General features: G+C 41.0%; 1 protein-coding gene across 6 annotated transcripts in view; it reads left to right on the top strand.

The window, feature by feature from the left end:
• The window catches only part of FTO (FTO alpha-ketoglutarate dependent dioxygenase), a 380,905-nt gene that overhangs the window by 108,818 nt on the left and 254,798 nt on the right, over positions 1–17,289 (top strand). For all 6 annotated transcript variants that reach the window (XM_087420248.1, XM_087420251.1, XM_004431603.3 and 3 more), the window contains exon 3: positions 318–945. In XM_087420248.1, the coding sequence (XP_087276374.1) occupies positions 318–945 (628 nt within the window). The remainder of the gene's footprint in view (positions 1–317; positions 946–17,289) is intronic.

Genomic DNA, 17,289 nt, shown 5'->3' with positions numbered 1-17,289 from the left:
GGGCAAAGGCTGGAAGACAGACTGAGGGGTGGGGAGAAGTGGTCCTAGAGGGAAACTGGGAGATGAAAGCCCAAATTATTATTACTATAATTTGAAAGATTGTTAATTGTTTGAGCTTGGACTTGAAACTTGACTGGAGAGTTGATGACATTTGTTTTATTTAGTCTTCTGTTTTAGGCTAGAGAGATAAGAATCCTGTTTGGAAATACCACCTTATGGTTTTTTTTTCCCTCTTAATGCTTGCAAAGGAACACATTTTTGGAAATAATAAAATGATCACTATTCATAAACATGTTTTTGCTTTGGTTTTGTTTTAGTGGCAGCTGAAATATCCTAAACTAATTCTCCGAGAAGCCGGCAGCGTCCCCGAGGAGCTCCATAAAGAGGTTCAGGAAGCCTTTCTGGCACTGCACAAGCGTGGCTGCTTATTTCGGGACCTGGTTAGGATCCAAGGCAAAGATCTGCTCACTCCAGTGTCTCGCCTCCTCATTGGTAACCCAGGCTGCACCTACAAGTACCTGAACACCAGGCTCTTTACGGTACCCTGGCCAGTGAAGGGTTCTAATGCGAAATACAACGAGGCTGAAATAGCTGCTGCCTGTCAGACCTTCCTCAAGCTCAATGACTACCTGCAGATAGAGACCATCCAGGCTTTGGAAGAGCTGGCTTCCAAAGAAAAAGCTAATATCGATGCCGTGCCAGTGTGTATAGGCCCAGATTTCCCCAGGGTTGGTATGGGGTCATCCTTTGATGGACAAGATGAAATGGACATTAAGAACAGAGCAGCATACAACGTAACTTTGTTGAATTTCATGGATCCCCAGAAAATGCCGTACCTGAAAGAGGAACCTTACTTTGGCATGGGGAAAATGGCGGTGAGCTGGCATCATGATGAAAATCTGGTGGAAAGGTCAGCGGTGGCGGTGTACAGTTATAGCTGTGAAGGTACAGTCTACCCTGTGAGGAAGCAGCCCTGAATGTAACGTGACCAGAGCCATGTGGGCTCTGGAGATTTACATGCGTGTGTATGTGTGTTTGTGTATTTGTGGGTGTGTATGTACAGAGGTGTTGTGTGTCCTTCTTAGGCTTGCACACCCATATATCTGCAGAATATACTTCTTTCTCATCTGGCTGTGCTGTCTAGCTCGTTGTCATGCCGTACGCAGAGTATTTTCGTGTGTAAGCACTACTGTCATCTGTCTTTCCCATGCTCAGGAGAGCAGCATCTTGGTTTCAACAGCCAACTGCGTTTCTCTCAAGCTCTGAGTAGGTTGTACAGTTGCTATAATTAACTTGCTGATAAAGGGCCAGGAAAACAAAAATCTGTCACATTTTCCAGGTTCCCACAGGTACACATTTCCAGTCTTGCCAAAATATTTTATTATGATTGACATCACTGTCTTGATGGGAGTGATTTGTCAAATATGACTTCTTCTTGGCTTTATACAGTTTTGACTACTGTCCTTCCTTACCAGAAGCAGCTGAGGTGGGTGTTGTAGACAGACAATCCTCTGTTTTCTGGAAACGCTCCAGCACCCCCATCAGTTCTGCAGTGTTCGGCCTAATAGCGTTGCTGTGGCAAACTTGTTCTTGCAGTTTCTGAGATCTGGTCCCCTTGGAACAGAGATCATAGACTACCTTTTTTGTGGTCTACCCAAATTTTGCTGCTTCTTTTGTTCAGTTTCTCTGTGTTTAGGGTCTCCGTTGTTTTTCAGAACAGAATTATAAAAAATGTAGTTGAACATCTTGAGGACAGCATGACCGTTGCTGACTTTCTTCTTTACTTCATCATCTGAAAAAGGAACACAAGACAAAATATTAGCTCTTGTACCTGTTTAACTCTTCTACTTGTTTATGAAAGATGCTTGGAGAACCAGAGTTCTAGATATCGCATCAGGGAATGACCTGGAACTTTTAAGGGTCATTATTTTCTGAAAACTCTAGTTTTTTAGTTGGATTTTGTTGTGGTGGTATTTGTTTTTTCTTTACTAAAACGACTGTTTTGAAAAAGGGATTTTAATAAGAAATTTTCATGGTTCTCTTTAAATTTCTTACCAGTTCCCAGTCTCAAAAATTTCCTCAAGATAGCTAAAATATTTTCTACCTTTACGTTATGTCTTCACCCCCAAACAAGGAACTAGTTTAGTGGTTGGAAGTTTCACCAGTTTCCCTGGCATCTCAAATAATGATGCTGACCTAAGAAAATTGCTTGAAAGGGATTTGACGCTGTCCTAATGGAGAGAACTGAGATCCTCTGATCTCTAATAAGGCCTTGCCAGGGATTTAAGAACCATCACATCCAAGAACTCTGGTGTGAGCGAACAGTGGAGTTTGTTCGTTGCTTTCTTAAGGAGGCGTCTCTCTGAAATGGAGGCAGTGGTATGTGATAGCTCAGACTGCTACAGAGATGTCTTTGTGTGCCCATGTGCTCTCAGCCCTACAGTTTAATAGTCCTATTGTACTCCCAGAGCCTGTGTGATCGAGTCGTTTTTGAAATCTAGAATATCGTTTAGAAAGGAATTTAAATTTTTGAAGAATAGTTTCTGTTGTTGGGAGTAGTTAAGACTGATAACGTACACAAATACACATAAATATGTAAAGGTTTATCCTTGCAGTTATCACTAGAGGAGAGAAGTACAGACTTTGAATCTGTGCGGTGTAATTCCTTTGTTCTCTTAACCCCGAGGTTCCCAGAACTGTCTAATAATAACAGCAGTAACTAGACGCTCTCATTTATTGAGCACCTACTGTGTACCAGGTACTTGTATGAGCAGTACATGTATTAACTCATTTTATTTTTCCAACAACCTTATGAACGAAGTGCTGCTGTTATCCCTGCTTTACAGATGAGGAGACTGAGGCACAGAAGGATGATTAACTTTTCCAAGGTTATACAGCTATTAATTAGCAGAGCTAGGATTTGAACCCAGACATTCTGGCTTCAGAGTCCCAAGAGCTAAGGCTAAATGCCTTATGAGCAGGTGTCTCCTATCCCTGCAGTACAGCTGCCTCTGGGATTTGGGTTTATAAGATGTCCACCTCTAGAAAGGTTAAGGGAATGTTCTGCTTGCTCTTCCTTGCAGGTCTTGATGCCCTCTTGTCTCCCTGCTACCTCACTTCTCTCTCCCCACGACATCTGCTGTAGCTTTCAACATTTAGTTTCTGATGATTGGAATGCATTAGATTACCTTCTTCTATGAAGTGGAACTCTGGGTCTCTGGCTATATGTGTGATGTTGGGTCAGATGGTTTACAAAGCGTGTGCCTTGGAACTTTTTGGTGGGTGCATTTCTTCTAGGTAACTTCTTCCAGGTGACAAGTGATATGTTTATTTCTCTGGCTTCCTTATAATCCTGCCAGAGGTATGGTAAGAGTGGACTTGAAGAGAGCCATTTGGGTTAAAATCATGGTTGGGGTTGACAAGGGCTTAAAGGGGGCAAAGAGAGTGGAAATTTCAACCAACTGTAGTCTTTTCTGCGTCCTTGAACATGTTTGCGCAGCAATTGCCAAGGGAGGTTCAATTGCCTGTTCTAGACAGTATGGAGACTCTCAAGGTAAATCAAATGCCCTTCTTGCCTTGAAAGGATAGGTGAAGTAAGATATGCTCTTGTGATTGTAATTATGAAATGATGAAATGCCAGATCTGGAAGGGACTTTTGAAATCACCTAGTTCAAGCCTCTCATTTTACAGAAGAAAACACTGAGGCCGGGAGAATGGAAGTGACTTGTCCAAGCTCACATAATTACTTAGTGACAAAGAAGTGTTACACGCCACAGGAGAAGTTTATTTAAAATGCATTGGTGGTTCAGAAATAGAAGTGATTACTTCCTGCTGAAATTAAATTCAGTTGAAGCTTAAGATCTTTCAGGCTCTCAATGCCGTTTCCCAGTGAAATCTTCATGTAGATTTATAATGAGCCAGTCATCCCTCTTTGGTTTATTTCTGTGAGTAGAGGTCATTGAGAAGTGATTGTGTAGGATACATGTAATTACATGTAAATTCATTGGCTTCACAAGCAGTTCTAGTTAGTAGATATCTCCAGTAGGAAGATTGAAATGGTAACAGTTTTTAATCAGTAATGGCTCTGGGGAACCATGGGTACGTAATTAGAGTATTTGATTTTCCTATTCTAGCCTTTCTGGCAATTGCTTGTTTCTCCTAGATATGAAAAAACAAATTTTAGCAGGGAAGGCATTAACAACCCATTGTTTAATATAGTCCTATACCTTGTTCTTTGACTATGGAATGTCTTCAAAAAGACCACCTAAGCAATAAATATTGGTAATCATTTTTTTGTTGTTTGTTTGGAAGGAAACATTTTCTGCAACATTCTTTATAGGAAAAACAATTCTTTTTTTTTTTTTTTTTTTTTATTTGTTTTTCCCCCAAAGCCCCAGTAGATAGTTGTATGTCATAGCTGCACATCCTTCTAGTTGCTGTATGTGGAACGCGGCCTCAGCATGGCCGGAGAGGCAGCGCATCAGTGCACGCCTGGGATCTGAACCCGGGCCGCCAGTAGCGGAGCGAGCGTACTTAACCGCTAAGCCACAGGGCCGGCCCGGAAGAACAATTCTTACGAATTTTAACTAGTGCCAAGTATTGCAGATCCTTGATACTATTTTCCAGGTTTCTCATGAAGGGCAAAGGAGGAAAAGGAAGAGAGGCCAATCCATGATTCCTGTTGAGTATGTGATAGGCTAGAAAGCAGGGACTTTGCAGTAATTTTCTTGGGACCTCTAGGATTCTCGTTTATGTCTGACTCAGGAAAAGTTGAATCCACTTAAGGATGGAAATTTGTTCCCATAATTCTTAAATCTTTATTTTGTAATGAGTAGCTTTATATTTCTTAACTCATCTTTGAGACCATGAAAAACTAGAATGTAATTGCAGCTAGGAGTTTTGGAGCATTCATAATTTTAAAAAATGCTATGATATTTGATGTTTTTTTTAGCCTCCCAGCATCCCTGTCTAAGGTCTCAAAGCTCGTTTGAGCTTGTTTGTTTCATTGTATTGTGCCACGTCTTGTTATTTTTGAAGTCAATTATATTGCTTGGTAAAACTTGTTTGGTTTTATAAGTCACGTTTTTTTTTTTACCCCCATGCAATTATTTATTCAGTTAACAGTAAGCATCTACTGTTTGCCAGGCACTCTTCTAGATGCTGAACATATAACAATGAACAAAAATCCCTGCCCTCACGGAGCTTATGTTTTAACAAGGACAGACAGAAAGTAAATAAATAAAAAGATTGTATAACAAGGGTGAGGCTCAGGCTCACAGTTTTAAATAGGAAGGTCAGGCTTCCTTTAGAAGGTAACATTTAAGCAAAGACTGGAAGGAGAGAATGAGTGAAGGAATAGTCTAGGTGGAGGGACTATCGAAGGCCCAGAGATGGAACATGATGTAGGGATGTTTCAGAAGCAGCAAGTGTGGAGGGAATAGAAGAAGAGAAGAGGAAAAGTAACAGAAGGGAAGACAGAGAGGGAAGACTAGAGGTGGGGGCTGGGCAGAAGATAGGGCCTTGTAATATTGTAATATTGTAACAAGGCACTGGGCTGGTACTTGGAGTGAGATGGGGAGCCATTGCAGTTTTAAGTAACAGAAGGGAGGCAGCACTAGAAGCAAGAGAGCTGAAAGAGTCTATTGCGGTAATCCAGCTGGAGATGGTGGACCAGATTAGAAGAGGCAGAGATGGGGCCGGCCCCGTGGTGAACTGGATGAGTTCTCACGTTCGGCTTCGGTGGCCCGCGGTTCGCTGGTTCAGATCCTGGGTGCAGACCTACTCACTGCTCATCAAGCCATGCAGAGGCAGCATCCCATATAGAAGAGCTACAACTCGACAAGTATGATACACAACTATGTACTGGGGCTTTGGGGAGAAAAAGGAAAAAAGAGGAAGATTAGCAACAAGTATTAGTGCAGGGCCAATCTTCTCCCCCCCCACCCAAAAAAAGAAGAGGCAGAGGTGATAAGAAATGTTTATATATAGTACCATATCTTTTCACCAGAAAAGAATGGCAGTGTTCAGTGCTGGTGAGAAAAGACGACCAGTGGTGACATCTCCCAATTGTCAAGAGAAGGCGAGGCCAACAAGAATGGCTGCTTTCTTCTTCCCTCTCACAATAGCTTTATTGAAGTATAATTTACATACAGTATTTAAAGTTTACAGTTTCATAAGTTTTAACACACTTGTGAAGCCGTCACCATAATCAAGGTAGTGAACATGTCCATTACCCCCAGAAGCTTCCTTGTGCGCTTAGTAATCCCTCTTTCCTGCCCTCACTTGCATCCTCTGCCTCTTGGCTCAGGCAACACTGATCTGCTTTCTGTCATAGATTAGTTTGCATTTTTTAGAATTTTATATAAATGGAATTTAAGAATATGCACTATTGTTTTGTCTGGCTTCTTTTGCTTAATAATTATTTTGAGATTTATCCATATTGTTGTGTGTATCAATAATTTATTCTTTTTTGTTGTGGTAAAATATATATAATATAAGATTTACCATTTTAACCATTTCTAAATGTACAGTTCAGTGGCATTAAGTACATTCACATTGTTGTGCAGCCATTACCACAACTTTTTCAACATCCCATACTGAAACTCTATACCCATTAAGTACTAACTCTCTGTTGCCTCTTCCCCCATCCCCTGGTAACTACTGTTCTACTTTCTGTCTCTCAGAATTTGACTACTGTAGGTACCTCATATAAGTGAATTCATACAATATTTGTCGTTTTGTATATGGCTTATTTCACTTAGCATAATGTTGTCAAGGTTCATCTATGTTGTAGCATGTATCAGAATTTTATTTTTTTTAACGTCGAATATGATTTCACTGTATGCCAGATTTTGTTTATTCATCAATCAATGGCCATTTGGTTTGTTTCCTTCTTTTGGCTATTGTGAATAATGCTGCGATGAATATTGGCATACAAATATGTGTTTGAGTCCCTGGTTTTAATTCTTTTGTATACATACCCTGAAATGAGATTGCTGGACAAGTGATAATTACATGTTTACTCTTTTGAGGAACCACCATACTGTTTTCCACAATGACTGTTCCATTTTACATTCCCACCAACAGTGCACAAGGGTTCCAATTGCTGTACATCCATGCTAACACTTGTTTTCTGGTTGTGTTTTTTTTTAAAACAGTAGCCATCCTAATGGATGTGAAGTAATTTCTCTTTGCATGTCCCTAATGATTAATGATGTTGAGCATCTTTTCATATGCCTATTGGTCGTTTGTGTATCTTCTTTGCAGAAATATCTATTCAATTCCTTTGCCCATTTTTGAGTTGGTTTTTTTTTTAGTCTTTGAGTTTTAGGGGTTCTTTATGTATTACGGATATTAATCTCTTATGAGATATGTGATTTGCAAGTATTTTCTCCAAGAATGGCTGAATTTTTAATGATGTATTAATGTGATGAGCAGGAGATAAGAGGACAAATTGGAGTGGAACAAGCTTTATTGTCTTTGACATTAGTTGGGCTGTTTAATTCTGTGCTATTGAAGGACATCATTCATATCGATATTAATTAGCTGTGGGACCTGAGGCAAGTTACTTAAATTCTTTGTGACTCAGTTTTCTCATTTGTAAATAGTGATAAGAACCTAGTGAATCCCACCTCAGGACTGTAGGATTAAATACACGTAAAGTGCTAAGAACATAACAACATTTAGCACATACTAATTATTCAATAAATGTTAGTTATTTTTAGTTTTTATTAAAATTATACATTCATGTTATTTTGTTTATTTGTTTATTTTTTGTGAGGAAGATCAGCCCTGAGCTAACATCCATGCGAATCCTCCTCTTTTTACTGAGGAAGACCGGCCCTGGGCTAACATCTGTGCCCATCTTCCTCCACTTTATATGGGACGCCGCCACAGCATGGTCTGACAAGCGGTGCGTTGGTGCATGCCCGGGATCCGAACCCGGGCCGCCAGCAGCGGAGTGTGCGCACTTAACCACTACGCCACAGGGCCGGCCCCACATTCGTGTAATTTTAACAAGTCAACTATTTCTGTGTGGTTTGTTCAGAAAAAACACATTTATCTATGCCTTTTCTCCTCATTTTCATTTCCCCAGAGGCAATCACTTTTACTTTTTTCTTTCAGGTGTTGGTTTTTATAGTTAATTACATGCTTATATTGTTTTGGGCATTGTTTTTGGGCTTCCTGATATGGAAAATGAGGATTTACTTAGCTCCCTTTTCTCCCCCTGTCCTCCTACACATGCACGCTCTTCTGATTCCCCGTAGTCCCAGGATAGGTATATTGTAATTTTGGTTATGTCAGCATTCCACCTTTATAGTTATCATGTCCATGAAAATGCTATTCCTAGCCTTGTCATAAACTTTCATCAGTTTTCCTTTTCTTTACAACTTTTTATTTTTTCCCATGTTAATAGTGGTCTTGTTTTTTGTTTGAGTAGTTTGCTATGTAGTTATCACCAGTTTAATCCTATGCTCTCTACCAACTGTTTAAATCTCCTCTTGAGAGCTTGGGAGCCTAAATCAGATATTCTGTCAATTTCATTTTCTTGGAGAAATATCTTCCAGAGTCTTCCAGTCTGCTGCAGTCTGAACTGGTTATCTTCTATGCCTTCTTCTATGTGGGATTTGAAGTTTGAGGTGGCTTGTCAGAGAAGACGAGCACAGATGTCCCATCTTTTGATATCCCTCAGTCGTAATCCAGCAGATTCCCTTCCTCTCTCTCCTTTCTGGAGCTTCAGATTCCTGCATCCTCTGTCTCTCTCTTTCCTAATTTGTTTTTTTTTTGGTGTGTGAGAGGAAGATCAGCCCTGAGCTAACATCCATGCTAATCCTCCTCTTTTTGCTGAGGAAGACCGGCTCTGAGCTAACATCTATTGCCAGTCCTCCTCCTTTTTTTCCCCAAAGCCCGAGTAGATAGTTGTATGTCATAGCTGCACATCCTTCTAGTTGCTGTATGTGTGACGCGGCCGCAGCATGGCCGGAGAAGCGATGTCTCGGTGCACGCCCGGGATCCGAACCCGGGCCGCCAGTAGCGGAGCGCACACACTTAACCGCTAAGCCACGGGGCCGGCCCCATGATTTGTTTCTTTATTTTGGTGGTGCAGGACCTCTAATGGTTTTTTGAGAAAGGGTGCTTAGGAGGTAAATTTCTGAGACCTTGAATGTCTTCAATTATCTTTATTCTACCTTGACATGCCTAGATGGTTTAGGTGTAGAAATCTTGGTAGGAGATAATTTTTCTTCAGAGTTTTCTTCAGAGGGCATTGCGCCAATATTTTTTATCTTCTGCTATTCATGTTGAGAGTTCTGATTTTTTCTTTATCCTTTGTGTGACTTTTTTTGGTTGGATTTTTTTCCTAATGTTTTATAATTTCACAGTGATATTTTTTCATCCATTATGCTCACATTTGCTAGGTCCATTAAATCTGGAAACTGATATCCTTCAGCGTGGGACATTTTCTTGAATTTGTTAATTATTTCTTCCTCTTCAATTTTCTCTTCTTTCTAGAATCCATGTAGTTTGGTTCTTCTTCTTTTTTTTTTTTTTGGTGAGGAAGATTAGTCCTGAGCTAACATCTGTCGCCAATCCTCCTCTTTTTGCTGAGGAAGATTGGCCCTGAGCTAACATCCGTGCCCATCTTCCTCTATTTTGTATGTAGGATGCCACCACAGCATGGCTTGATGAGTGGTGTACTGGTCCACGCCTGGGATCTGAACCTGTGAACCCCAGGCCACTGAAGCGGAGCACGTGAACTTAACCACTGTGCCACCGGGCCGGCCCCTGTAGTTTGGTGCTTGCACTTTCTGGACTGTTCGTCTACTTTTCTTATTTATTCTCTTATTTTCAAACTTTTTGTATTTTTTAAATCTACTCTCTAAGACATTTCCTTAACTTTATCTTACAACTGGTCTTTTGAGGGTTTTTTTTTAATTATTGAAATACAACATATAACATAAACATACAGCTTGATAAATTTCCACAAAGTGAACATATGTGTGTAACTAGCACCCAGATCAATAAATAAAATTTATTAGCACCCCAGAAATGCTTCCTTCCAGTGTATTCCTTTCCCCAACAGTAACTACTGTCCGGACTTCTAAGGCCATACATTAGTTTTACACGTACTTGAGTTACAATTGTAAGCTTCCTGGAGACATGGTTTGTGTCTTGATCCTTCTTTGTATCTGCAGATAATGGAAAATCAGTAAGTATTTGTTGCCCAAAATCAGTAACTATTTTTGTTCTTCAGTACTTTGGGCTGTTCAGCTACGTCATGGCTGCTATCCAAGAACTCTTTGATTTCTGCAACTACAGTCTCTGTTTAGAGTTAGGATTCTTTTGATTTCAAGTAGCAGATATCTGACCTAAATGGACTTTATTTAAAAAGATGATGAATTATCTCGCGTAATACCAAGACCAGAGATCTCAGTGGCTTCAAGTGGACCTTGTTTCAACAGTAATAGTGGGGCTGGCTCCGTGGCTTAGCGGTTAAGTGCACGCGCTCTGATGCTGGCGGCCCGGGTTCGGATCCCGGGCACGCCCCGAGGCACCACTTCTCCGTCCAACGCGAGGCCGAGTCCCACGTACAGCAACTAGAAGGATGTGAACCTATGACATACAACTATCTACTGTGGCTTTGGGGGGCAGAAAAATGAATAAATAAAATCTTTAAAAAAAAAAAAAAACAGTAATAGTGTGTCAGTTTCCAGTTTCTTCCCCTTCGTCTTTTGGCTCTTCTTGAGCTGTTACTTTCCTCTCTTGAGGCAAGCAAACTTCTCATAGCCCCCAGATGACTGCCCCCAGCTTCTGTGGCTACCCTCTTTCTTTTTTATGAGCTTTGTGAAGGAGACAAACTGAGTCTTGGACATGTACTTTGAACGCTGGATAAAGCTTTGCCTGAAGCTAGATGAACAAATATCCTCTTTTGATTAATCCCGTTTGGTTCTGGTCTTCTGTGTTATTTACAGCATGGAAGTTTCCTGTAAGTCTCCATGATTCTTGCTGTGCTTTCCTGAGGTTGCCCAAGGAATTGCAACCTCTATTGTTAGAAGCTCTGGTTTGGAGAATGTATTATTTGAGAAGTACCTCTGCTTCCTCTTCTCGTTTCATATTTTACGTCAGATAATGTGGCAGTTCTGAAGCTTTAGCCAAGAGCCCCCAGAGCAGTTTTTCTCTCCTTTTCTCACTTTTACTTTTTTCCCCCAAGTCCGTGAAACATGATGTAATGAGATTCTTCTATGTATGTGAATATTTATATCTTAAAAATTTTTTTTTTCAAATGCTTAATCTGAAAGCTGACAGAGCCAGACATCATGTGGAAGGGCTGTAGCGTTTTCAGTAAAGAGTTTTCAATATTTCCCCTGAAATCTCAGAAAACTTGTAATTAATTTTACAGTTGATCTGTGTCAAGGGACTACGTTTGTCCTGAACCTCTTGTTTCGAGGCATCTGAGAGCAGTGGCTTGTTATAGATTCTGAGCTGGGACTGATTAGGTTTTTTTTTTCACCTGCTTCAGACTTCTCCGTTTCCTCAGACCACTCCTCCCCCAGTGGCTGAGGAGTATGCTCTGTGTCAGCAGCAGGCTTGACTCCTTGGTCCTCACAGCCAGTCAAGGAAAGCATTTGTAAATTGTCGGACTCTTCCAGGGAGGCTTCTCCTTGGCTAACCTTTCCTTCCTAGGGATAGAGTCCTTCAGGAATGTTTCCAGAATGTTCTCTGGCATATGTCATTTGCCATTGCTTTGGAAACCTGTCCAGAAAAGTTATACAAAGTCTGCACATAGTAGCGTCTGCCTTCTAGAGGGATCATTCTGAAAAACAGATCTGACCGATGAAAAAGTCTTCAGTGTCTATCATTACCCTCAGTATAAGTCTAGATTCCTTACCGTGGTTCCCAAAACCCTCCGTGTCCTGGCCTCTGCGCACCTCTCTGGCCTCTTCTCTTGCACATCCATGTTGTTCATGTGATACTTTTGCAACTCAGAATCAGCTATGCTCTTCCACACCCACCATGCATTTCCCTCCTCAAGTGTGTCTTCCCAACCTCACACCTTCCCCTTCCCCTGTCTCTCTCTCTCCATTTTTAAAAATGGATTTCCTGTCCCTGACAGTGGAATGTCACAGACTAGTGCTAGACAGAGGAAGTATTATTGGGCTTCGTGTACCAGCTGACCATCTGCAGCTTCTGGGTTTCCCCCTCCTCAGGATCCGTGACATGGATAGGAAGGGACCTGCTATTTCAGCCCCTCTAGATGTGGGCTTAAGGAAACAGAGAAGATAATTGCCAGGGCCAGAGTCTTAGAAGTCTTAGCACTTGGCTAAGGAATAGGGACTAGGAAATAAGGCTGTTTTTTAATCTGTGATGATGATGAATATATACTTACATATCAGGGAAATTACTGACATACAATATTAATGGTATATGTTATTAAATATAGTACAAAGTTTCAAGCGATATGTTTTATTTTATTAGAACAGTCATCTCATCCTTCATGCTGAGGCTTCTAGCTTTGTTTCCTAGGAAACAATGGTTGCCTACAGCTTTGAAGATGTAAACAAAATATTTGATGGCTTTATCTTTTATTAAATGGAATTAATTTTTTCTCAAAAACTGGTTAACATAAAAAAACCAAATTGGTTAATTTTGGGGGGAAGTTTTGGACATTTTAAACTTGACGTTTAAACTTAGCATTCTTTTGTGTTTTGTCACATCTTTTACTTCTTTAACAGTTTGCTTATAGGGAGCTGGGAATGCACCAAAAACACTGAGATGCTTTAAAATCCTTTCAACGTTGGGGCGGCCCCGTGGCTTAGCGGTTAAGTGCGCGCGCTCCGCTACTGACAGCCCGGGTTCAGATCCGGGGCACGCACCGCTTCTCCGGCCATGCTGAGGCCGCGTCCCACATACAGCAACTAGAAGGATGTGCAACTATGACATACAACTATCTACTGGGGCTTTGGGGGAAAAAAGGAGGAGGATTGGCAATAGATGTTAGCTCAGAGCCGGTCTTCCTCAGCAAAAAGAGGAGGATTAGCATGGATGTTAGCTCAGGGCTGATCTTCCTCACACACACACACAAAAATCCTTTCAACGTTACTGAGGTTTACAGGCAAGTAGGAGCCTATTGCCTCTGCTTGTTTCCAAAATAACATGGGTAAGAGTAATCAGTTGCAGTTGTTCTAGATAATTACAAGTTGATTTTATTGAGAAAGTGAGCAACACTATACTTATGCAATAAAAAATTTATCCGACATACAGCTTCCCTCCTCCTTACCCAGCCCAAGGAGGAAACAAACCTTCAACAGAACGTTATTTTAATGAGCACATTTCAAAGGTGCTGGGTTTATGGGAGACATCAGGAAACACTGATTGCAATTACTGTCTCTGTTTGTCGTTCAAGGCTTGATTGGTGCCACATTGAGAAGAGTGCTAGGGTGAAAGTTAGAGAAGAAAGGAGTCAACCAGCCTTTAGCCTGTAAAGATGACCACTTATTAGAATATCCATACTCAGTGGCATTCAAGCCGCCTGAAAATCATTGTCTTTATAGTTTAAAATCATTTCTCTTTAAAGTTAAGTTATAGTTGATTTGACCAGAGAGGGATGTATGAAAAATCTTAAAATATTTCTATTCTTTTTTCTTGTGCTCCTTGCTACCTCTCTTGTCATTAGGGCCCCCTAGAAGGAAGCAACCTGAAGCTTTGGGATATCACAGATATAAAACATATGATTTCTCATATCAATATTCTTTTGCTAAATTGATCTGGATAGCAAATAATTTAGCATTAATTACTTTATTATGTTGTATGCTCTTGTTCATCGCATTACATGATTAGGTATTAGTCATGTTATGTCATTATTATTTTATTCCCTTGGCTTCTCACTATATGTGTAGTAGACATCTCTGTCAGATCATAAATATCAAGACTCAAGAGCAGGAGTTGGCAGACATTTTCTGAAAGGGCCAGATAAGAGATATTTTTGGCTTTGTGGGCCATATGATCTGTGTCTCAGGCGCTCAGCTGTGCTGTAAAATGTGAAAACAGCCAGGGCCGGTATGGAAATGAATGGGCATGACTGTGTTCCAGTTAAACTTCACGGATAAAAGCAGGTGATGGGCCTGATTTGCCTGTGGGCTAGAGCAAGGTTCACAGGCTTCAGTGCCTGTAGGGGCCAGGCAGGTACCGAGGATGAGGGAAGTGGCTGACTGGGACTGCCACTTGCAGAGAGCACGTGCTTTGTCTAAAAGGGGCAGCTGCTTCTCACATACAGCCACCTGTGACTGGCTCAGTGATACCAGATCTTGTAGTTCAAGAGTAGCTACAAGTTTGTATTTTTATGCAAAATACTTTTATCAGCTGGCAACTAATTTAGATTTGTTAAGGAAATGCAGTGCAGGTCTAGCTGTATACCTTTGTGAGCTCTTTTCTGATTCGTGGGATCTAGTTTTGCAAATTCTGCTGTTTTCAGGTGTAACTATGTATTATGTACAAATAAGAGCTGCCTGGAGAGTGTCATCAGACGTGGATAGCAAATGTCTGGTTCCAATGCTGCTAACTAACCCTTCTGGTACCTATGACCGACATCAGTAATTGATCATACCTCTCTTTCCTGCAGAGCCTGGAGAAAATTGCAGAATTCTCCACCGAGGCTCAAAAAAGCCACATCCAATGAATTAGTAGTGTCCCCTTATATGTAAGGTATTTGTCATCCCTGTTCCAGAGGATTCTCTTTAAAATGTTTTTGAGATTAACCTAGAAAATGGCTTTGAACTTTTTATTATATGACTTTATTCTCAAAGAAACCTAGCAAAATTTCCCCTTAACTGAAAGTACTTGAGAAAACATGTATCAGAAATAACAAATATGAAAAAAGGGAAGATTCTGTTCACATAGCAGTATCAGATTTTAGATTAAAACTTAGGGAATTGAAGTATACCCAAAGTTGGGTGTGCCCTTAAAGGTCATTTAGTAGCGTTCCTTCCTTGAAGAGACCATGAACTTGGATTTCTGGTCTGGTTTTTCCACCGTACCTGTGCAAAGTAATGTGAATGAATGGTTATAAAGGGGAGTTCATTTTTTCCTTTCTTTTACTGCCTTTGGCTCTTGTGCAGTTTCTGTAGGGTAAGATGTTCAGAACATAGGGATCTGCATACGTGTATGTGCTATCTGGGGTGCATGTACTCTTGGACTGTGTATGTGACATGTACACGGTGCAGCCTAAGTACAACATGCTTTATTGTCCGTTCGATCGCATAAAACTTGGCATCTTTTTCGCTTCCCTTGTCACTTCTTACTCTACCCTCTGCAAGTCTAAACCCTACTTGTCTTTCCAGTTTGATCTTCTCCAAGAATTCTGCTCCACCCATTCTAACCCTCCCTGAACCTGTCTCTTCTCTGAACTTCTCTAGTACTGAGAACTGGGCTAATTTAGCAGTGTCCTGCTTTATGTTATTTGATTTAATTTGCATTGTTTCTTCATGAATTAACCTTTTCTTTTCCTGCCATCTAGCACAGTAGGGACTGTGAGTGGTGTGAACTGAGAGAACGTTTTGTTTTTAAGCAAGCAGCTTAGTATAAGTGTTCATTGAATGTCTCTGTGTGCCAGTTACTAGGGCTCTAAATGTGGGCGGAACAGAAGAATGGACCCTGCCCCTGAAGACCAGAGTCTAGTGGATTAAAGTCTAATGGAATTTAAAATGCCCCCTTACTAGTCATCAGTGATGAGCATTTACAGCTCCACTAGAAGCTGGGTCGTGGCTCTTTGGTTCATTCACTGATATATCCCAAGTGCCCGGGTCAGTGCCTAGTATACAGTAAGTGCTCAGTAAATATTTCTTACATGAACTTTTACAAGTTTTTCTGTAGGGCCATCCCTGCGGGACTAGTAGTGTAGGCAGGTCATAGTGTGTGCCTTCCACTTCTTTTATGTGTCCCTCCCACCACTTGTACCCCAGCCACATAGTTCTCCTCCCAGAAAAATCAGTTTCAGGTATCCTTCCAGAAATATTATATGTACATATACACACATATGTGTTAGTATGGGCTTGTATGTTTTACACAAATTATAGCCGATTAGTTTCTTTCCCTTAAAAATATATCAGATTGGTGGTTACCAGAGGGGAAGGAGGGTGAGGGGAGGGTGAAAGGGGTAAAAGGGCACATGTACCATGACAGGTGGTAATTATACTTTGGGTGGTGAATAGATGTAGTCTACACAGAAATCAAAGTATAATGAGGTACACCTGAAATTTGTATAATGTTATAAACCAATGTTACCTCAGTAAAAAAAAAAAAAAAAATATATATATATATATACACATATATCTCTCAGATATTTCTATATTAGTGCATAGTCATATTACTTTTAGTGGCTACATAGTATTTTATTGCCTGGACATCTCGTAATTTATTTAACCAGAAACTTATTGATGGATATTTAGATTATTTCTGATTTTTTGCTCTTATAAACAGTGCTACAAAAAAAATCCTTGCTCAAAAGTTATTTTGCAACCTCTGCAAGTTGCAATTTTTTTTTTTTTTTTTTTTGTGAGGAGGACCAGCCCTGAGCTAACATCCAATGCCAGTCCTCCTCTTTTTTGCTGAGGAAGACTGGCCCTGGGCTAACATCCATGCCCATCTTCCTCCACTTTATATGGGACGCCGCCACAGCATGGCTTAACAAGCGGTGCGTCGGTGCGCACCCGGGATCCGAACCGGCGAACCCCAGGCCGCCGCAGCAGAACGTGCGCACCTAACCGCTCTGCAAGTTGCAATTTTAATATACATTCCTAAAAGTGGAATTGTGGAATTCCTGTAAGTTCAAAGGGTTTATGCATTTGTGATTTTGATAGGCATTGCCAAATTGTCCTCTACAGAGAGTATGTGAGTGCCATTTTGTTATGAGCTAACATCCAATGCCAATTCTCCTCTTTTTTGCTGAGGAAGACTGGCCCTGGGCTGACATCCATGCCCATCTTCCTCTACTTTATATGGGATGCCGCCACAGCATGGCTTAACAAGCAGTGTGTCGGTGGGCGCCCAGGATCCGAACCGGCGAACCCCGGGCCGCCGCAGCAGAGCACGCGCACTTAACCACTTGCGCCACTGGGCCGGTCCCTACGCTTCTTTATGTTTCCATATGAATTATAGAATCAGCTTGTCCAGTTACCAACTCTACTCACCTTTAATCCTGTAGATATTTTTATTGTGTTTGTGTCAAATTTATAGATGAATTGAGGGAGGACTGAGATTTCCATGATGCTCAGTCTTATTTCCCAAGAACATGTC

The sequence above is a fragment of the Ceratotherium simum genome, chromosome 30 (genome assembly GCF_057802395.1).
Source record: "Ceratotherium simum simum isolate JZ-2026a chromosome 30, ASM5780239v1, whole genome shotgun sequence".
Taxonomy (NCBI): domain Eukaryota; kingdom Metazoa; phylum Chordata; class Mammalia; order Perissodactyla; family Rhinocerotidae; genus Ceratotherium; species Ceratotherium simum.
The sequence above is the reverse complement of the archived record's forward strand: the minus strand, read 5'-3'. Positions and strand labels throughout refer to the sequence as shown.